At 39.2% G+C, this 23,272-nt stretch overlaps 1 protein-coding gene across 4 annotated transcripts in view; it reads right to left on the reverse strand.

Annotated features, from left to right (window-relative positions):
* MAST4 (microtubule associated serine/threonine kinase family member 4) overlaps window positions 1-23,272 on the reverse strand; it is a 342,363-nt gene that overhangs the window by 290,358 nt on the left and 28,733 nt on the right. For 3 of the 4 annotated variants that reach the window (XM_030566014.1, XM_030566020.1, XM_030566019.1), the window contains one exon: window positions 11,229-11,350. In XM_030566014.1, coding sequence (XP_030421874.1) covers window positions 11,229-11,350 — 122 coding nt within the window. Of the gene's footprint in view, window positions 1-11,228; window positions 11,351-23,272 lie in introns of those variants that run through there. The other variant, XM_030566015.1, reaches the window with a different exon arrangement.

A 23,272-nucleotide genomic window follows, 5' to 3' on the forward strand; every position in this document is an offset into this window, starting at 1 on the left:
TTACATTTGATACTGTTATTCACACATCTATCCAATTAGTATTTCCAATGAAATGACTTTAGTTGTTTGTAATCATGTGCTATGTAAGCCATAATTTTGCCACTTCTCAGGCGACAAATGGGTGACTTACATCTGGAAATAAAATTAACAAAGGGCTGTTGGTGTGCTGTTTCAACACATGCAATTACTGTTAGTTACATTCTAATCAGCATAATTAGTTTTGAAACAGCTCTCACAATAACTGTCAACATTTATGTCAATTTAGCAGCAGTTGATAGCACATTTAACAAAGACTTGCTTATTCATTTTCAATATTATTCTATATAATTATTCTATATAAAAGTCTAAGTAGTAAAGCCTCTTCACTGGTATTGAGCATTTCCTACTTAGCTTAGCAGTAGGGATTGCTGTTTCCTTTCAGCAATCGATCCTTCGCAAACCATTGGTTCAAAGAATGACCACCCTCTAGCTTTGATAGGTATATCCTTACAGATTAATTTGCAGTGATTACAAGAAACTGCAATAAAAAACAAGTAAATTGCAGTGTAGATATTAGTAGATTTAATACCCTAACGGTTTTGGAGTTTTTAGCAAGTGTGTGTAGGGTTATAAATTAGGGTAATAAATTTGAGTCAAGCAAGAAGATGATAAAGTACTTGTTCATGCTTTCAACTGTTGCCAAATCATTTATCCATGGGTATTCAGTTTGCTCATGAGCTAGCATTTAAAAGATCTGTTTACTATTCGGGTGTTTGCATCAAGGCTGATATAGCTTCAGTTTTGTGAGCAGTGCAGACCATAGGTTTGCTTTCCCTGAGTCTCTTTTGGAAGATTACTGTTTACAAGACAGTATAAAATGAGCAATGTAATAAAATCCCGCGAAGAGGTATCACTTTGTTTCTCCTATTTTTCCAGGGAGATTAAAAGATTAGTCAGTTTATCTGGCAGCAAAATTTTTACATTGATGTAGAAGACTTTGGTGGTTTTTCTGAGGAACATATTTTGAAGCCTTATGGGCAGTTGTGAATAATGTCTTGTCTAGCTCTCTGAAGCTTAAAACAGAGCTAAAATAGGCCATTGTCAGTAGCCAGTACTTTTTCCAGTAAGAGAGATTGCAGTAGTGTTGAATCATGGTATGGAAAGGTTTATTTCACTGGAGGGCAGAAGAACATTAGTCCTCCCCCACCATTTTATATATATATATATAAAATGGTGGGGGAGGACTAATGTTCTTCTGCCCTCCAGTGAAATAAACCTTTCCATACCATGATTCAACACTACTGCAATCTCTCTTACTGGAAAAAGTACTGGCTACTGACAATGGCCTATTTTAGCTCTGTTTTAAGCTTCAGAGAGCTAGACAAGACATTATTCACAACTGCCCATAAGGCTTCAAAATATGTTCCTCAGAAAAACCACCAAAGTCTTCTACATCAATGTAAAAATTTTGCTGCCAGATAAACTGACTAATCTTTTAATCTCCCTGGAAAAATAGGAGAAACAAAGTGATACCTCTTCGCGGGATTTTATTACATTGCTCATTTTATACTGTCTTGTAAACAGTAATCTTCCAAAAGAGACTCAGGGAAAGCAAACCTATGGTCTGCACTGCTCACAAAACTGAAGCTATATCAGCCTTGATGCAAACACCCGAATAGTAAACAGATCTTTTAAATGCTAGCTCATGAGCAAACTGAATACCCATGGATAAATGATTTGGCAACAGTTGAAAGCATGAACAAGTACTTTATCATCTTCTTGCTTGACTCAAATTTATAAATTTATATTTATAATCAAGCATATGCACCTTTACGCACTATTTCTTTTCTGAATTTCATTGGATAAAAGAGCATCACATGAACTAAAACATATTTGAGGCAATGAATGAGGGAAGTTACAGATTTTCATCTTTACCAAATGTGCATGTGCTTAGAAATAGTAGAAACCAGCACACTAAGAACATCCAGAGAGATGCTGAAATATATAAAGTAGAAAGGCAAATTAGTTGTCAAAGGTCAATTGATACTGGGAGAAAACTCTTGTAGACTCTCTTTCTGCCTCTGCCATTATCAAAAGAAAGATGCTCTTTGGAATTCGTGGAAAATCAACTTACGCAAAAATAGAGGATTCCTAACTAGAACGTTGGTTCTAAAATAAAAAAGTTTAATTCCTCTTCACCGGTTTATGATGTTGAAAGGGATAAACTTCTTGAAGGATATTGCATAAGAACATCACAAAGATCCATAGTCCAAGAAAATGTTAAGGATCTGGGTCCCTAAACACAATTTATTTCATCACACACAGCAGTAATATTGGTACATCGAGGGTTGGAAGAATACTGAACTCCTCCAGATAAGGAGAGCCTAGATCTAAACGTATTTAAAGATTAAATGATTTATTGAGTTAAATCTTGATTTTTTTTTTTTTGGACCAAGAATATGTGGCGAAAGATACAGGGCTCTCATGAAGAGACTGGGGAGACTCAGACACACATTTGTGCTCTGATATTCATGAAGGGGGAGGGAACTAAATCCTTGCTACTTTGAGGGGGTGAAAAATTACGGACTTCAGCTGGACAGTGCCAACACAACGAGTTCATACACCAGACTATTTAAAAGACTTGATCTCCAAGTTAAATAAGTAGGCTTCAGTTTCTGTTTTCCTGAGAAAGACAAAGCTAAGGTGGTATTTGTATTAGTAATGTTAATTTACTATGAATAAGTTCAATACACTAAACTTAGCGTATTATATATCATGTAGGATATATAGTGTTGTGCATATATTTCAGGAATTAGCTTCTTAAATCAAAAAGTGACTATTTACTTGGACAATTTGAAACAAATAGCTATTGCTTATGTAACCCCCCCACTTTCCTCCCTGGGTTACTTGGGAGCAGACAACACTCACCTGTGTGTCTGGGCACCTGATGATGTTGACATTAAAGGATATCTCAAGTATCGGAGTGGTCATGTTGGACAGGTGGGAATCCTTTCTCCACCCCTGTCCTGCACTCCCTTTACTCCTAAAGGAATTTAAAATTGGCAGTGCCTTCACCTGGCTGGCCCTGGTACACACTCAATGCCTTGGGAACCTCCAGGAATAAATCTATTCTAATAATAATAATCTGTGGCATGGGTCTAACTCTAACATACCAATTATAAGTAATATACATCCAATACACTTTAGAGTTAACACATCTCTACTTGACAACTTAAAGAAACAGGGTATAACAGACTACTAATTTAAATCCATAGGGGGCAGTTGAATAAAATCAATTAACAAATATAGTATACACCAGAGCCTCTCAAACTGTGGTCCAGGGATAGTTCCCTCTAAGTGAGTGCCTGGGCAGCAGCACACACGAGAATAAAGGGCCACCACCTAATTAGTGAAGCCGTGCAAGCGTGGCTCCACTAATTAGGTGACTGAACCCTGGAGCAGACGCACATGTAAGGTGAGGTAGTGGTGGCCTTGGGGGGGTAGGTGGGAGGAGGCAGTGGGGTGAGAAGAGGGGGGGGGTGTAATTTGGGACATGCAGGGCTGTGGCAGCCAGAGAAATAGCTGCAGCTGTAGGGGAGGGACTCCTCTCCTTCCCAGCCCTAGCTCTATGGCTGCTGTGGTGGGGGAGACCCCCCTCCTTCCCAGCCCCAGCTCAGGGGCTCCCATGGCGAGGGAGAGAGCGCACATCCATCGCATTAGAAAGGTAAGACTACAGATATTAAAATATGAGTTGTGTGCTTTTATTTGTACAACAAAAAATGTTAATTATTAAGTTTCTGTAATGTAGCTCTTTTATCCAAAGCACTTTACAATAGTTAGCTAACAGTACAAACAACAACAACAACATTTGGAAAGATCATGAAGTTGGCCGCCAAGACCCTCAGCAATTTTCAAGTAGTCCACAAAAAAAAAGTTTGAGAACCACTGGTATACACAGTAATAAATGAAACTTATCTAATTGGCATTTATACTGCCACCCTTTACCCTACCCCAGGGTGTACACTCCCCTTGATTGCAGAGTCCTAGACACTTGCTTGCATGGGTGCGCTTGAAGATCTGAAGCTGGAGACAGCATTGTTGGTTCTGTGCATCAGTTCACCCAAGGCAACAAGCTGCACAACCCCACTGAAGACTGGACTTGGCCTCACCAAATGTCCGCAGCTCAAGGTCCTGGTTCAATGGGAAGGTCACTCTGCCTCTCCTCAGACTCAGACTTCTGTGCCCCTTCCCTTGCAATTACTTTCCCAAACAAGAGTGGGGGTTACTCACAGTTCCTTCACAGCAGGCCCATCCAAGCCAGCTCCAGGCACAGCAATAGTACCTCCCCCGGCCCCAGTGAAGCCACCAACTACCTCTGAGGCTCCCTACTCCATCTAAGCCCCAATACATTCTTAGCAGCAGTTAGCAGCAGCTCCTTCTGCAGATAGAGCTCCACACCAGCAATCCTGCTCCTCTCCCAAAATGGAGCCCACCACCTGCTCTCCCTGAAAGAGAAGAGTCTCTCCCTCCCTCTTTCCCCAAGACATCACTGGAGTTGTAGTCTCTAAGGCTAGATTGCAGCACATAGGATCTTCCCAGCTGGAACACTCCCAATAAAGTCCAGAGGTCCTTCTACTAAAGGGGGCCTCATCTTAATACATAAGAAACATAAACCACAGTTAAGAGAAACCAGCATGCTCTCAAAGTAAGCCAATGAGAAAAAAAGGACAAAAAAAGAAACAGCTGTGCTATTTATGGATGCTGTGTTTTGTCATTCCTCAGACCCCAGTCTCAGCTTTCTATTTTTTGCTGAAGTAGTTTAGCTTCATTTTCTAATTACTTTAGTATTTCTAAGTCCAAACATAGAACCCTTCTAGACTCCCAAGTTTCCCCTCAGACTCCAAGTCCCCTCCCAAGCACCAGAGAGAGCCTTCCACTCCTGGCTGCCCTAGTGCCCTCCACTCAGGAGCCAGAAGAGCAGCAGCGGAGACACCCTGAGATTCAGCAGACATTGTCTGCTGAGCTACTATTGCTCAGCAAGTTCCATGTCCATGCCCTCTGAAAAGGATGCCTCCTCACATCTACTTTTAACTCACGCCAGGTGCATGGCTGTAACACCATTTTTATTCTATTGTCAAGATGTCCAACATAGCCTGGGTAAACTGCAGTTATTTCAAGATTGAGGGGATAGCTCAGTGGTTTGAGCATTAGCCTGCTAAAACCAGGGTCGTGAGTTCAATCCTTGAGGGGGCCACTTAGGGATCTGGGGCAAAACCAGTACTGGGTCCTGCTACTGAAGGTGGGGGCTGGACTTGATGACCTTTCAGGATCCCTTCCAGTTGTTTGAGATAGGTATATCTCCATATATAAAACCTGAGGTGATAAATTGCTCTCTCAAGTCTGCACCTTGAAGCTCCTTATATTAACTGTTCTTACAGAACTCACTCACTTCTCAGAGGGCTACATCTGCCCAAGTAAACTCTTTTCATGTGCTTCTTGTAGTCAAAAGATTATACTTCACACTGAAGCTTCATATTACTTCAGGCAGGATGATTCTTTGAAAAGAAAGATGAAATACTTCCATACTAATTACAAAAAAGTAATAAAATTGATTTCAAGCATAAAAGCATAAGGTTGCTAGCAGGCTACCTAAAAATGTTTTCCTTACCAAAGCAAACTGCCTTGTGTCCATATATGGCCAAATTCTTTCATTGGATACACCCACAGATATTAATAGGTATTACCAACACATGCACAAGAAGAGAACTGGGCCTTAAGAAATGGAAATATCTGTACTCCTTTGCTACATGCTGCTCAAGGTTTCTACTACCATGTTGCCACCACCACCTTTTTTCAGGAGTCTTAGTGCAAAATTGGCACAGCCCTGATTTAGCTCTCCCTGTTGGACATTCATCAGGCTGCTGTGTTGGTATCAGTCTTTTGTAAGCACCCCTTGGTAGGGTCCAGCCACAGTTTCTGGCTCCAGCCCCTCTAACATACTTCTTGGACACAGACGCTTTGTGGTATCTCTTCTAGAAGTGGGACCCTGTGGCCCAAATGCCTGAGGCCCAAAAACTAATACTGAACCCCCAAAACAGCCCAGTGGCTCAAGTGTATCCTCCACCCTTGCAGGCACTCTGGGTTTTAGTTTAACCCTTCAGCGACATGTGATAGTTGAAGCAAATGAACAAAGACTTTGCAAAAGGGGTTTCTAAAAATAATCACTCTTTAGACAGTACTAGATATGCAAAGAAAGAAAGAAATATCTTCATGTAATTCCCTGCCTCACTACTCTTGATCATTCTCTCTCCAGAGCTGGCAGAAGGCAGAGTCAGGGTGCTCAGCCTCAGAAGCCCACCAGGAAGGCTCTTGTCAATTTCATTTTCCATCTGCAGGAATACCAACATCTTTCAACAAAAGTGAATTTTTCCTGTGGTATTTGTGAAAGGGGTTTTTCCCCTGGAAAATCGTTCCAATGAAAGATTCTTACCAAGCTCTATTCATAATATCTAACAGAATTCAGAAGTTGTACATAGATAGATCCCCCTAAACTGTCTCACTGGTAATTGTGACGCCTGATAAAGCTGGTTTTAGAGAAGCTCTGTGTTTGTGGCCACATTACATTAGCCTTGCATTATGGCAGCTCTCAATGCCTAGCAAGTAAATAGGAAACTGTAGCTAAATTTAAAATAAACCCTGTCACCAGTAGAATCTGTTTGGATCTGACATACATAATGCATTCTGTTTATGCAGAAGAGATGATAACCAAGGTTTTAGTCAGGCACCAAATGAGGGTAGGTAGACAGAAGGGTAGACGTGTGTGGCTATAAGAAAAAGAAAGTGCAATAAGAGACAACTGGTGATGAAGTCAATGTTTATACAGACTCCAAAAGAAGTGCGACTGACTGAACTTCCTGTGAAGTTGTATTTCTTTAGAATACTGTTTCATAATCACTTAAACATAGCAATGTGTTAATAAAAATGATTTCTATCCCATGATTGCATTGATTTAAGTATTGTATTAAAAGCAAAACGCTGCCAACATAAGCATAAGTCAAATAGTGACATTTGCAGGAGTGTTAAAAAATGCAAAAATGGAACTTCAAACAATGTTTTTTACTCAGCTGCACAAATGTGGGTGAATTAATACTGCTTTTGGATCCTTAATTTCTGCAATTCCTGACTTTTATATATTATTTTACTGTTCAGCTTTAACACTGCATTAAACACTCCCACTTACTTAATCCTAGGTGTTTAAAAACAAGAACAAAGAAAAAAAATCTGGAAATAGCTTAAAAGCTGCTTGTCTGCATGATATTTGATTGCAGAGCGTAGAACCGCTGACAGATTCCATGTACAAAAGCAAGCATCACTAGTTCCCAGTACATATCCTCGAACTGTAGCGCATGCACTAATTAGCGGTGCACTCGTGACTGAACATTTTCCACCCTGAGGAATCACTACACAGCTTTCAAATTTACACTGCACAAACTGTATTTTTCCCTCTTTCCTGTAATTCAGAAACTGTTAAAGAAACTTTTACTCATGAATGTGAAAACATGTGTCATAAAGGAAACTGTATGCAATTTTAATTATACTGGAAACTAGAAGTGTCTAGTATAACACTCTAAATAATACATTATATGGGGCAACTAGAGGTGACAGTGAACCATAAGCCATGAAATCATTATCTTCACCCACTTAAAAAGAAAAGTGGGTATTCTCCGAATCACTGAAATTTAACAGCTCCTGCCCAATATCATTAACCATATGCCTCAGTTTCTAGTGACATAGAATAAGGGCTCCATGATTCCAACTTCCTACACTTGAGTGTCAGTAGAATGAATATGTCTATTTAGCAATGTGACAGGCAGAGACAAATTTCTTTGGAATGAAGTTAATTTTTTTAATGAATAAACACTGCTAAACAAACACTATCTCTACCCACATATGCGTCTGTAAACTGGTAGCTTCCATCTTGCTCCAAACAAACTACTGACTCATAAGATATCAAAAAGTCTCTACTTCCTAAAATGGATATTAATAAAATGAGTAATTCAAAAGCAAAACACAAAGCTCCAGTTTAAGCCTTCACTCCAGACCATACTGCTCCTGGGTTCCTTCTTCAGTCTCATCTACCCCAACCTCTAGCTTCCTCTGAGACAGTTACTTCCACTTCTTATATTAAAGGTGGAGTCTAATAAGCCACACATGCGCCAAAGAATCAGGGGTAATTAACCTGCAGCTCTCTGAGGTTTCCAATACTTTAAAAAGGTGGGGCAGTAAGATTATCCTGCCATCCAGCTACAGGCTACTATAATCTATTGTCCTTTCCCACCACCACCACCACCACCACTCTGTAATAGAGCTGAGTAAATAATGGATTTTTCAGATTGGGAGCTAAAACAAAAAAAAAAAAAAAAAAAGAAACCAAAAAAAATTTTAAATTCAGGAAAGAAATCCGGTTTAAACTGAACCAAAACAAAATTTCCCATCACAACAAAAACCCTCAAAAAAATTATTTTGAAGTTGATGAATATGATTCAAGTCAACTTTAAACAAAGTTTAAGGTTTTCACTTGTTTTGAATCAACTGAAACAGTTGATTCTAAACAATTCTTTTGAGCTTTTTGTTTTGATTCAGCCATTTGGGGAGGTTTTTACATTTGTATTTTTATTTTTAATTAGCCTAATGTAAAACTGAAATGAAACATTTCAACTCTTCACAAAAAAAATCAAACTATGTGTCAAATTCAACAAATAGTTTCAGGCCACAAAAGTGCATTTTTTTAAATTAAAAACAATTAGTTGGAAAAAAATGTTGCACGGCTCTACTATACAATACTGCAACAAAAAAAATCAACTGACTGCATGAAGTAGCAAACACTCCACTGACATTTCTTTATTATTTAAGTAATTCATCAATATTCATAAACCTAGACCCACGCTATGAAATAGACCAAATGCTAAGCAGCATCATAAGATCATTGAATAGTAATCAATAAGCTCAAATTTTATTAGTTTTCCTTTTACAGCTGTAAACACCTTCCTCTGCACAAAATGAAAAATCACTCTACTGGTATGCTATAGGCTTGGTGCTGAAGACTCTAGCTGACTGGCTCACAGAAGATCTCCAGATTTAAGAAGAAGACGCTTTAGGGAGGCTGTTGCCTCATTTCTTTCATCTTTCGCAGTGGCTCCCAAAGAGAGTCCTCAAGGCGAGCGGTGATCCAGCAATGAGAAAAATTGTGACTCTTCTGTCTTTCTCCCTCATTCCAATCCCTTCCTTCCTTCCAATAAGAAGTACAAGTTACTGCATCTGAGAAATGTGAGCATTAAAGTAATATCCAATAAGGCAGTAGTATTTGTCTACTTCCCATTCTGAGGTTTGATTGAAAAGCAACAAAACAGAAAAAATCTTTGTAGAACAATGGGGGAGGGGGAAAAATATTAAAAGCCCAGCACTGCACCTATCTCACCTATGGTGCTTGAGGAGAATATTCTAGAATTTACTCTTTTAAAAGGCATTACTGTAGATATCCCTACAGAGATTGGGGCTCAACTGTGCAAGCACATTAGAGAGAGTTTGTACATATATTATCCATTTTGGCTTCCTTTTCTATCATTAGCCCTGTTAATGCCCTAATCTGAAATCAGGCAGACCACAAAGTAATAGCTACAAGATTTTTAAACATTTTCTATCCTCTCTCTATGTAGTTCCTATGCGAATTTCCAGACTTTGAATTAACTCTATTTTAATACAGCAACTGGTGAAAAAAAAAAGTTGGCATTTGCCAATAGTCAGCACTGTTAATTTGTGTCAGTCATTTCTTGTTCAAAGCATAGGAGGAAATTGTTGGTATTGCAAATATCAACATTGTGGTAGTTTCTGACAGATGCTAACTTCTCAATGAAGACTACTTTAAGCTCTGTGGTACCTTGATTACTGCGTACCATCTTTAACAACATTTTGCTTTTGAGATTTAGAGTTCTGGGAAGGCAGCACTAGCTGGTAGTTAGCGCGCAGAAGAAATTCAAGAAAACTTTGTTCTAGGCTCAGCTTTGGCAATGAAATTAGGCAAGAATGTGTGCCTCAGTTTCCCCCTCTGTAATCTGAAGGTAATATTTCCCTACTTCATAAGGCTGTTGTGAGGTTTAATTCACTACCATCAGTAAAGCAAGGAATAACAAGGTCCAACAAGGTACCAAGGAATAACATCTTTGTACTTATCTTTTATTGCCACTATTAGCATCCCTATTGTTATGCTTGAGAGAGAGCTTTAGAAGCTCACAAATTTAATTTCTGATATGTATTTTCTCTTGTTGTTTCTCTGCACAAGGATGAATTTTTAGTGGAAAAAACACAGGTGGACTGCTAAAATTATATTGGTTGTTAGACTAACAGAGCATAAAAACCACCAGATAAAGTCCCTAGATGCTTTTCTACTGTTTTCAATCAACTTGCTCTCTTTTTTCAAAAACTATATACTTCTCACGAACTTAGCTCTAAAAAAGGATAAATACCATTGGCACTTTTGATGGAACTTGGTTTATAATGGTTTGGAAACCATATCTTATGCATGAGACGCATGTGATTTTTTTTCTCTCTCTCTTTTTGGAACCTTTCACAAAATGCAATAAACACCAGCACAAAGCAGCATATTGCACACTGAAACCCAATGCAGGCAAGTTAAGATGAATCAGTCAGGAAAAGCCAGACTTAACCTTGACTGCGCCAGATCCTCCATATAGCCTGGCCAGCTTTCCCTCCCCCTACCTTTACTTAAGGGCACGATCAATGAATTGCACGTTCAGTTCATACTTCATGCACTGCAGAAGCATATTCCTGAGTGCAGAATCCTGTGGAAAGCATGAACTATAAAACTGATAGCGCAGGTGCCCACCAGAAACGCTAGGCCATTCTAGTGTCTTCTTTGAAGATTGACCATTTCAACACAAATAATTATATTGATGCAACATTTCAGCTGAGACTGTGTGAAAACAAGTAAGGCCATTCAAAGTTACAGCTTCCATCACAAATGTAATTCAGCCACTCTGCGCATATTTAGTAGCATTACATATAGTAACACACAATTACTATTGTGCGCTAATTCAGTTATGTGAAAGGCCTGAGTTATTAGGGGTTTTGGAGACAAACTGTGGCTTATTGATTTTTGTGCACATCAATTCTCAACCATATTACATAAGTCTTTTGCATGCAAAATTGTCTATTTTGAAAATGTAACTCACCAGACTAGCAGTAAGCGAAGGAGCCGATTGCCCAAGAGCTTGGCTACGCATACGAACAAGATTGGAGGTTTCTGCAGGTTGCCATGACTGCTGTGCAATGGTATTGGGAAGCAGGTACCTGCCTGATAATGTAAATAAAGATCATGTTAAGCACGAGATGTGACAGAAAAGAAAACAAAATTCACATGGTTTACTATAAATGGTAAACTCTTATCTAGAATTTTGGTTTCTCAGATAGGCATTGTAAACGTTAGGTTCTTTCACTATAAGCCTGGTGAGGCAGGATTCTATCTAAGTCTTCCTTACTGCATATTCCCTGCACTAAATGTCCTGATAACTGTACCTGCCTCTGAAACTCTACAAATGCAGTAGCTGATTCCCACTATTCTGGATGTTTGTATGAGCAAAACAAAACCAAAAACACCAAACAAACAATCATCAATACTTCACTTGCTGTAATCTCTACTGAACTGCTCAAACATCTCAGGGCCATCTTTGATGCTTGAAAAAGCTGCAACAGAAGATGGAGAAAAGGTATGTGAATGGCTACTGCATAAAGTCTACTGCCTTTGTTGTTTTTTTTTTCAGTTGATAAGAGTTTTGACTGATCGATAGAGAACAGACCGGGATAACTCAACTTCTTGGGTGGAGTAGTCGCACTGCAAGTACAAACACTTCATTTTTTCTTTAGGGTTTCCTGCATGATTAATCTCCCAAATTATTAAAAATAATGTTTGAAAGCCTGTGGTGTAGCTAATGAAACAGTCAGCATGATTAAATCCACTGATACAAGTATAGACGTGATGCTGAAGTGAAAAATTTTCCTTTTTTTCCCCAACCAAGAGCCTTGAGGGTACAGCAGATTTCACAACCTACTGAAAATAAGGCAAGTGTTCTAATTGTATAAAACCCAAGTAAACTCTTTTAAAAGCAGTTATGAATATATTAGAGAATGCAAAGTTTTGAGCTTACACAAACACATGCACACAAGCAAAGCACATTTAAACCTACGCAAAAAGGCACTACCAATATCACAACTTATATATTGTCTGCTTCTGGTACAGTTTTAAGTGTTGTATGTGAAGGTATACTACAGAGGTCAGCAACCTTTCAAAAGCGGTGTGCCGACTTCATTTATTCACTCTAATATAAGGTTTCGTGTGCCAGTAATATATTTTAACATTTTAGAAGGTCTCAGTCTCTAAGTCTATAATATATGACTAAACTATTGTTGTATATAAAGTAAATAAGGTTTTTAAAATATTTAAAGAAACTTCATTTAAAATTAAATTAAAATGCAGAGCCCTCCAGACCGATGGCCAGGACCTGGGCAGTGTGAGTGCCACTGAAAATCAGCTCGAATGCCGCCTTCAGCACGAGTGCCATAGGTTGCCTACCCCTGGTATACTACATGAGTTACACTACTTGAGGACACAGAAACTCCAAGATTTTTTAGATGAAATTCCCCAAAGACTGGGCTCAGTGCTCTGGAATCCAAGCTCTAATTGGAAATGAGTTTGTTTTCAATCTCTTTTGCAAAGATGACTGCTCCTGTTTTGTTTCAAACCTACATTTTGATTTTGCTTATAATACACTTACATTTTTATATTATACCAGTTACTAAACTAATTATAATGACCAATTAAAATACCAATTGCGACAGTAACTGCCTAATACCAGACACTAATTACCAATGGCTAATTGCCAATTAACATTTAGAATACCAATTACAATACTAATCGACAATTAACTATATTTGTTTTATATTTTATTTTAATCTATTTAAATAAGTGAAAATAAAAAAAAAACATTTTGGACTTCTTAAAACAAGAAGTTTTGACCAACTTGAAAAAAAAAAGAAATTGCATTTTGCAGAAAATTGACTTTCCATTTAGATTCATAACAAAAAGTTTTAAAATGCCAGAAATTCGCCATAGAATAGAAATTCCGAGTTTCAAACAACTCTGCTTATTGGGATCAGAAAGCCAATATGGTAAGTATAGCAAAAACATGGAAGAAACAACCTCTGCCCAGAGGAACGTATGTCATTCTTACAGCTCTGAAGATGTCTCCTTCCTCAGCTAGCTTCCCAGATTCTTGCACATGAATTTCAATCTTCTCTTCATTTTCAAAGTACTCCACACCTGCTTACATCCCAGTCCTTGGTCTCCTCCTAGACTCTGTCCTACTAAAGCTTCATTCACAATTGCTCCCTTTCTTTTCTTTCTGCATTCTTTTATGCTGCCAATAATGCTTGGTAAAGCACAACTTACATGCATCTAGACTCCTGCATGGCCTTTTATAATCCACTTGTTCCATGTAGTATTTCAGTTAGAACTGCACCACTATTTGCCTGTATGTGATAGCTGTCCATTTTGTTTTTTACTGCATGCTGCTTTTCAACCGAAAGCTTAAAGGGATTGTATTCCCCTTTAGGGGGAGAGTGTTATGGCAAACCAAACACTAACTACACCTCTTGCTTATTGTATCCTTATCAATCTAGTTACAGACCTGGATAAGACATAAAACAGTATCAGTGTCCTAGCATGACAACCTCCATCCAGTAATGGACTGAGGTCATGTGTTCTTGGTAATTGTATTAGGTCTTTCCACACCTGTATATGCAGTTGACCATGGTGAGTCTGTGTGGAGGGATTCACTTCACAGATTCTCCTTTCATTCCTTTCATGGACGACACTGCGGATTGGTATGAGCTCATCCTTTGCAAAAGCCTTTGTTATCCATGGGAACATTTTTAAAAGTTTGGAAATTATTTTCTTTTCTGGTTTCTTTCAGTTGTGTTCAATTAGTTTATAGTCAAGAGAAGTCTGAAAAACTAATTTGTTTTGCTATGTTGTGCTTCCGCAAGGATCACTCATGTGGGAAGATGTTTCTTTTTTTTTAATTAAAAAACTTTTGCAATTCGTAAACCATGCTTTTTTCCTCCTTTTCCAATCTCAAGAATTACATTTTCACATTCAAACTTATAATGCATTATATATTACATTTCAATCATGTCATAACATATTTGAAAAACATTAATAAGAGCTTAATGTATTAGCAATATCCTTTATAAACAGTTATAAATTTTTAGTTGTCATTTAAAGTCATATGTCTAAAATTTTAACGGGTTTTATACAGAAGGTATCCACACAACATAGGAGGGAAAAAAGTAATGACGACAACTTAAATGAGTTTTGCTTGTAATGGTGAGGGGAAAAACTATTTAAAACAGAAGGTAGATTGCAGTGCTGAAAGAAGTGTTAGGAAATCAAATAATGGTTTCATTTGGTTTGAATGGGACATCTAATTTTGGAGTAAGTGACTGATTGGAGAGACAAGGGAGAAAAGAAAAGGGTAAAATGCACTATTAGAGTTACAACTATTTTTCCCCCCACTCTTGCATCAAAAATAGGTGCACATATTTTGTTAAAACTTTAAACTTTCAGATTCAGGTTGAGACATGGACATAGTCCAAAAGAGAACTTTTGGAGTTACTGAAAACTAGAATATAATAAATGTTTCCTTATAATAGTTGTGAGGAAGTAACATCCTTCAGACTAGTCATCCTGTGTCTTTTTCTAACAGGAAATGGTTGAAGTCTTGCACAGAGTGTGTTATTTTGATCCAATAATTAGCTATTTAAGAATATGCAATTGCAGATGAACACAAGTAAAAAACCTAGATCCTTAGGCCCAAATCAGTCTGGGGAAAAGTAAAACCTTCTTTCAAGACTCTTTGTACCTCTCATTTTTTTTGGGGGGGTGGGGGGCAGAGGGGAAGGGGTGCAGTATAGGAAAGGAGGGAATGAATCTCTTCTATTTTACAATCCTACCATCAAGCTAGTCCTCTAGGCATCATTTTATTGCCTCACATTTATTATTTTTCCAGAGCCAGCTGTAGGAAATTATGTGGAGACTATAAATGCTAGGGTCTGTTTTCTCATCAGTGCATGGGGAATTAATACATATAATTCCCATTAGTATTAATAAGAGAATAAAAGGATTATGGATGCATTTAAAACCATCATTACAAAACTCTTCACCATTTTGCCTTAGTTCATTGTGGTTACACCAACAAACTTTATTTAAATCCAATTTGGGATGACTACCAGAAGGCACAAAAATAATGTTTTATGTATGCATCATTTGCTGCTTGCAACTTAAGAAAATTAGCATCTGTTAACTGTAATATTCAGCTGTCCATGGTTAAAGTTAATAGACAATGCCAGTTTCCCAGCCTGATGGAAGAGAGGTGAACATTTTTCACCTGTCTGCTAAGCCTAATATTATTCAATCAAGCCTAGAATTACAACTGATTCAATTATCATTTATTCTATTAACCCAAGAAATATTTATAAGAAACCCTATTAATGAAGTCCAGGTTCTTAAAAACACACACACACACACACACACACACACACACACACACACACACACACACGCATATTACAAAGATACTAGGTATGAGCATATTCCCCCTTTACCATTTAACCAACCTATGGTAGTTAAAATCTTTCTGGTAGTTCGAAAAATGATTGCTTGTATTTTATTCTCAGACTTGTTTAATTATTTGCTCTTTGGAGGTCTGATTTTTCTTCTCCTGTACAATTACATATGTTGAGGAAATAAATGTAGAGAATCAACACCACAATCCATGAGTTACAGGGTACGTCTACACTACGGGATAATTCCGATTTTACATAAACCGGTTTTATAAAACAGATTGTATAAAGTCAAGTGCACACGGCCACACTAAGCACATTAATTTGGCAGTGTGCGTCCATGGTCTGAGGCTAGCATCGATTTCCGGAGCATTGCACTGTGGGTACCTATTCCGTAGCTATCCCGTAGTTCCCGCAGTCTCCCCAGCCCCTTAGAATTCTGGGTTGAGAGCCCAGTGGCTGATGGGGCAAAAATCATTGTCACGGGTGGTTCTGGGTAAATGTCGTCAGTCATTCCTTCCTCCGGGAAAGCAACGGCAGACAATCATTTCGCGCTGTTTTTCCCTGGATTGCCCTGGCAGATGCCATAGTATGGCAACCATGGAGCCCATTCAGCTGTTGTTTTTTTACAGTCACCATATGTGTACTGGATGCCGCAGACAGGGGCGATACTCCAGCGCTACACAGCCGCATTCATTTGCTTTTGCATGATAGCAGAGATGGTTACCAATTGTTCTGTACCATCTGCTGCCAATGTAACTGGGCAATGAGATGATGGTTATCTGTCCTTCTGTGCTGTCTGCTGCTATCATGGGTGCCCCTGGCTGAGATAGGCCAGGGGTGCAAAAGCAAAACTGGGAATGACTCCCCAAGTCAATCCCTCCTTTATGGTTTCTAAAAATAGAGTCAATCCTGCCTAGAATATGGGACAAGTGTACTAGAAAACCAGTGTATCAGAGAGCACAGCTACTCCATGTCAGATCCCGCAGAAATGATGAGCTACATGCTATTCACAGGGGGTGCCCCTGCAACAACCCCACCCATTGCTTCCCTCCTCCCCAAACCTTCCTGGGCTACCGTGGCAGTGTCCCCTCATTTGTGTCATGAAGTTATAAAGAATGCAGGAATAAGAAACAGTGACTTGTTAGTGAGATAAAATGAGGGGGAGGCAGCCTCCCGGTGCTATGACAGTCCAGGCAGGACATTAAGCGGTGTGGAGGAGAGGAGCCCAGCATGCCGCTGCTATGATAGTCCAGGCAGGACAGAATCTTTTCTTTACACAGGAAAGGGAGGAGCTGATGGAGCTCAGCCCCCAGTTGCTATGATGAGGACGGTTACCAGCCATTCTGTCCCATCTACTGGGAATGACCAGGAATCATTCCTATTTTTATCCAGGTGCTCCTGAGGCCAGCCAGGCGTATTCAGCAGTTATCAAGCACGGGCTGATGGTGATGACAGATACCAGTCATATTGTACCGTCTGCCACCGGGGAGGGGAGAAGAGCAGATACTGCTCTTCACTGCTGCAGCATCGCGTCTACCACCACCATTCAGTAGACACAGGGTGACATTGAAAAAAGTCAAGAAACGATTACTTTCCCTTTTCTTTCACGTGGTGGGAGGGAGGGGGTACATTGACGAGCTATACCCTGAACCACGCTGGACAATGTGTTTGAACCTACAGGCATTGGGAGCTCAGCCAAGAATGCAAATACTTTTCGGAGACTGCTGGGGACTGTGGAATAGCTGGAGTCCTCAGTTCCGACTCCCTCCCTCCATGAGCGTCCATTTGAGTCTCTGGCTTCCCGTTACGCTTGTCACGCAGCACTGTGTAGCCTGGAGATTTTTTTTCCAAATGCTTTGGCATTTCGTCTTCTGTAACAGAGCTCTGATAGAACAGATTTGTTTCCCCATACAGCGATCAGATCCAGTATCTCCCGTACAGTCCATGCTGGAGCTCTTTTTGGATTTGGGACTGCATTGCCACCCGTGCTGATCAGAGCTCCACGCTGAGCAAACAAGAAATGAAAATCAAAATTTTGCAGGGCTTTTCCTGTTTACCTGGCCACTGCATCCAAGTTCAGATTGCTGTCCGGAGCGGTCACAGTGGTACACTGTGGGATAACGCCCGGAGGCCAATACCGTCGATTTGCGGCCACATTAACCCTAATCCAATATGGTAATACCAATTTTAGCGTTACTCCTCTCGTCGGGGAGGAGTACAGAAACCGATTTAAAGAGCCCTTTATATCGATATAAAGTGCCTCGTAGTGTGTGGATGAGTACACTGTTAAATCGGTTTAAGGCTGCTAAAATCGGTTTAAACGCATCGTGTAGACCAGGCCACAGTCAGTGACAATATACAAGTAAACAAGAAACCTGTTAGAAGGTGGTTTGGACAACCACTTGATGTTTCTTGCTCAAGAGACCTTGGTTTAAATGGAAGCTCCAGTCTACCTCACTGAACAGCAGTGACAAACAGAAGTAATGTATGAGCAAGACATTCAGAACATGGAGGGCCTTTCCACTTTCATTTCTTTATTCCCCTTTACTCAAGGACAGGCATCAGAGTCTCGGGAGCTCAAAACAAGAGTGCTTCAGCACTGATTTTTGAGGTATCTAAAAGAGATGCTAGCCCTTTGCAGAAAGAATCCCTCAGCAGTTCTTCAAACCAACGGTAACATGAGGTTTGTGCAATCCTGGGATGAGCTGCCATACATCCACTTCACTGAATCTTTTAGTACAGTTTATAAACAAAAGAAAAGAGAAAGGGGAAAGGAAAAAAAAAGAAAAACTATTCTGGTCATCCCCTTGTACCCAGTTCCAGCCACCAACTGCCAATAGGTCAAATGGAGACTAAGGCCCAGATTTTTAAATGTATTTAGACATCCCTGTACTCAGTGTTGCAATGCATAACTGATTTAGGAGCATACATCTAATTTTCAAAAGAGATTTAGGCACATAGGAATCTAAATACCATCAACTGTCAATTGAATTTAGATTCCTAAGTGCCCAAATCCCTTTTGAAAATGAGATGCAATCTCCTAAATCAGTCAGGTATTGCAACACGGAGCATAGTGATGCCTAAATACCTTTATAAATCTGGACCTAAAGAAATTTTATAATATTTATTGATTTTTAAATGGTATAAGCAGAACAGGTTAAAAAAATGTTTGAAATGTTACAATTAAGTTACTGTAAATACAGAATAATCGTTTTAGTTACATGACTTTAAATACAAGGGAGCTATGGAGTTTATCTCAAATAAGTGCTTTTATAGCCTTTCAACTCATTTTGTGTTCTGAATATGCTATGTTTTAAATAACAGCCTATATGTAAAACAATTCTCCCTCCCTCCTTAGAACCCTGAGACCAAATGCCCAATATATTGAGGAAAAGAAAAAACAACTATTACGGTTTCTAAAACTTTTAAATAATATCTAAAATAGCTAAATTATCTAAAATAGTTTTGTATTCACAATGTCCCACATATGAGGTCTGATGCTGTATTTCACAACATACCAGGAACAGAAACAAGCGCTATATTTCCACTGGTAAATTTGGAATCACTCCTTTCTAGATAAGATTTAGGTCTGATAGTTTATCATCAAACATGTCACTGATTCAGGACTGACAGTCACTATAAGGTGCAACAATTTTGACAGGAAACCCAGTATTCAGAGGAAGAAATTTTGTGGCAAGTTATTGTATTTATTTATTTAGCTTTCAGAATCTGGTGAATGATTTTGAATGTAGTAGAAGCCCACTCAATGGCAGCAGATTAGAATTTAAAAATATCACCTCTACATACACAGGAAATTCCCCACAAGGGAATTGTCTGTATCTTTGCCTTCATTTTTTAAGATGGGCTGAAGCTGTGGTGTTGAGATGTAAATCAAGTTCAGACTTTAAGGCCAGATTCAGTAGCAAATCTTTCAAGCTGTTTATAATAGAAGCATCATACAAAGATTGTTTAGAAGGATTTCGACCACCTTGGCCAAACTGAATCTGGAAATGGGACACTTCAAGTTCTGGATCAGACCAAGACAAAAAGAGGTTTGTATCTGTGAATTTGTACCCAAATATCCCATGTCCCTCTCAACTGAAAGGGGTTCACAGTCAAGTCTCCAGTATTAGCACATCTATCTTCCACCCAAAAATTTACACAACCTGCATTCTCCTCCTCCAAGGATTGAATTGTACTTTGTTCAAATTCATGTAAATTATCTTAATTCCAGAAATAATGTTAATCAATTCCAGGCTTGTAATAAATTCCATTCTTGCCCTTCCAATATGTGAAAGGGAATTTCTTAACAATCAAAGATGCATACATTTGTTCCAGTGGAACGGCACATGTTAACACACATCTGGTAAAAGGAAGAACAGTTTAAAATGTTGATTAAATTGTTTCCAAATAGTTTTGAAACTTACCAAAATTTTATGACACAAAAACTATAAAATATTTGCTGTAGGCTCTGATGCCTTCCAAACCCCTCCAGCTTTTTTTAAGATAAGCAAACAACTAGATTGGCCTCCACAGCACTGTTTTGTGGCCATTTGTGTCACTGATCAGTCTTCAGGGCTTCAGTGGTCAGCAGTCACTTCCAACATAGTCTGGTGTTATGGTGATTTAATCAAAACAGCTACATAATGCCAAAGTTTCACTCCTTCTGGAGTATCCAAGCTCCAAAACAAAACAAATGTAACAAAATCAAAGGAGAGTCATCGCTTCCCAGTTTGGAGCTGGACCCAGCTCTTCAACTCAGAAACAGTCTTTTCTAATTAACACTCATCAGGGCTCCCTGATTCAGACCTACCTGCCACCCTGCCTCCCCACCCCTCCCTAGCCCCAGAAGCCCTGACAGGCTGTAATCTAACTTAGATTCCTGGCTCCAGCTAGGCTTCCTTCATAGGGTGAGAACTGGAGATCCACTCCCCTTCTTGGTCAGCCACCAATTGACCTGGGTTCTCCCTTTTAACGCCACCCTCCAGAAACATCTACAGAAAATGTATCAAGGTGTCACTGATTGAACTCACTAGCTGTTATCCCTTCTTAGGCAGTTTGGGGCTGGTACACCCCATCATAGTTGCTTTTAAAATAACTTCTGTATTGAAAGTGTCTGCCGCAATATCATTATTACCCTGCCTGTATGTGGCAGTGATGTCTAAATGATGTAAAATCACAGCCCAAAGCTATTATTTACAACTCTGCTTCCCCATCCTAACTGTAGTGAAATACAATTCAGCAGAATAAATGGTTAGAGATGTCTAAACTTGGAGAAATGACAGATCTGGACGAATACTGCTGGCAAAATATATGGAAGGAAAAAGCAAACAGATCCCATTTTCCAAGCAGCTTTACAGCTTTGGTGCAACTGCTAAAATTGCACTGTTTATCCATTCTACCACAAACCCCTACCACAGACACCCCCATTTCTGCCCTCCTCCCTCAAAATTTTTCCTTACCCACAACAACACTAGGAGAATATTAAGGTCACGATTCTGATACTACAATGATGGGTATGACAGAAACACCAAGATTTGAGGATCAAAGCAAGAATGGAAAGAAACAGTTTAGGCAGAATACCACAACATCCCCTGCCAAGACCTCCATATAAATTTTATGACACAAAAACTATAAAGTAATTTGCCATAGGCTCTGATGCCTTCCAGCATTAAGGTTAAGGATGAAGATGGTTGCATTTATTTTGAATAAATAAATTCAAATTGGCAAAGATAAAATGTTGCAGAAGCATCTTAAAAATTTCTCCACAGAAAAGATAACTTTTGGCTGCAACATTTTAGAACACCACCAGACTATAACAGACTGTGCAATAAATTGTGCTTGGGGTGTATTTTTGTTCTACTTTTATGGTCTTAGCAACGTTCACAGTTACTCAGTTCAATTTCCATAAAAAAATCCTTGAAATTCTTCTGTCAGTTTTCCTGAACCACAATTCTCCACTAACTCCTGGTTTGGGGTCACTGACCTCATGGGAATTACAAAAGGAGATGGGATTATATATCTTCTCCCATAGGGCTAGCAAATGAAAATATAGCTTCTGCTGTTTGAGGACATTTATGAATGACAAGAGCAGCGTTTAGGGCTCTTTAGTACTGTACCACTCCTCAATCTTCTAGATTGGCTCCACAGCCAGACCTATGTTGTCCGCAGGTACAAAATATTATAACATGAAGCTTAAAGTGTGATGAATGGCTACATATATCTGGAAGCTGTGTATGAGGAACCAATAATAAAATAGCCTCTCACCTTTGCTCTTGTTCGAGAATTCCATCATCATTTATGGATTATTAGTCACTAACTGAAAGACTAACAAAAAAATTTCCCAAGAATGTTTCTCAGACATGAGTTAAATAGATATTAAAAAGAAGAGGTTACTCACCCTGTGCAGTAACTGTGGTTCTTCAGGATGTCTCTTCCTACGGAGATGTGCTCCACTATAGGTGATCACCAAGCAGCACCCTCTAAGGGCAAGGGGAGGGTGCTTCGGGGTCAAGTCCAAAAATGAAGCAAGCACACCAGAGCCAAACATGGTATCAGAAGTTGAGTCATGGGGGGACTTTTCTGAACATTATGCAGTATGCATAGGAGATCCAAGTCATGGCTCTACATACAGTAATGAAAACATTCTTCAGAAAGGCTATAAAAGAGAGCTCATCGAATGAGTCCACACTCTCGAAGGAGGTCGGAGACCCTGACATTGAGAACAAGCAATGCAGTCCAACATGCATCCAGAGAGTCTTTGCTTGCAAATTGTCAATCCTTTAGATCAGTCTGCAATAGACAATCTGGGAGACTTTCTAAATGGTTTAGTCTTGTCAAGATAAAAAAGTAAAGTCCTTCTGACATTGAGTGTGCTCATCCTCTTTACTCAGTATGGTTTAAGGAAGAAAACTGAGAGATGAACAGGCTGGTTAATGTGGAAAGCAGAGGATACTTTTGGTAAAAAAAATTGGGATGTGGTCGTAATGTGATTGTGTTCTTGAAAAACACTGTGAAAGGGCAGTATGACATAAGAACCCCTATATCCCTAAATTGTCACGCCGAAGTAATGGCTACCAGAAATGCTGTTTTCATCAATAAATGGAGGAAGGAGCAGATAACCACAGGTTCAAATGGTAGGCTTGTGGCATCTAAGATCAAGTTGAGGTCCAAGTCAGGGTAGGGCATTTGACTTGTGTAAAAAGATTTCTCAACCCCTTGTGGAATTTCGCCGCTGGATTGGCAAACAGGAAAAACTTTTCTGTCAGGGAGTGGAAAGTCATAATGACTGTCAAATGAACCATACTACAACTCGGTGACAACCCCAAGTTTGTCAATTCTAGGACATTGTCTGTTACGTCTGACAGCGAAGAGGAAGAGGGTAGAATGTATCTTAGGTCACACCAATGGCTGAATATTGTCCATTTTTGCAGGTAAGTGTAATAAGCATACTGTTTACTGCTGTGTAACTGTACTCTTATCATTTCCTTCAAATGTGTTGTTTCTAATCCTGCAAACTATCAACCAGTCATGCTTTGAGGTGAAGAACTCTGGTATTGGGGTGAAGAATTCACCTGGATTCCTGAGGGAGAAAACG

This window comes from Gopherus evgoodei, chromosome 6 (genome assembly GCF_007399415.2).
Source record: "Gopherus evgoodei ecotype Sinaloan lineage chromosome 6, rGopEvg1_v1.p, whole genome shotgun sequence".
In the NCBI taxonomy this organism is placed as follows: domain Eukaryota; kingdom Metazoa; phylum Chordata; order Testudines; family Testudinidae; genus Gopherus; species Gopherus evgoodei.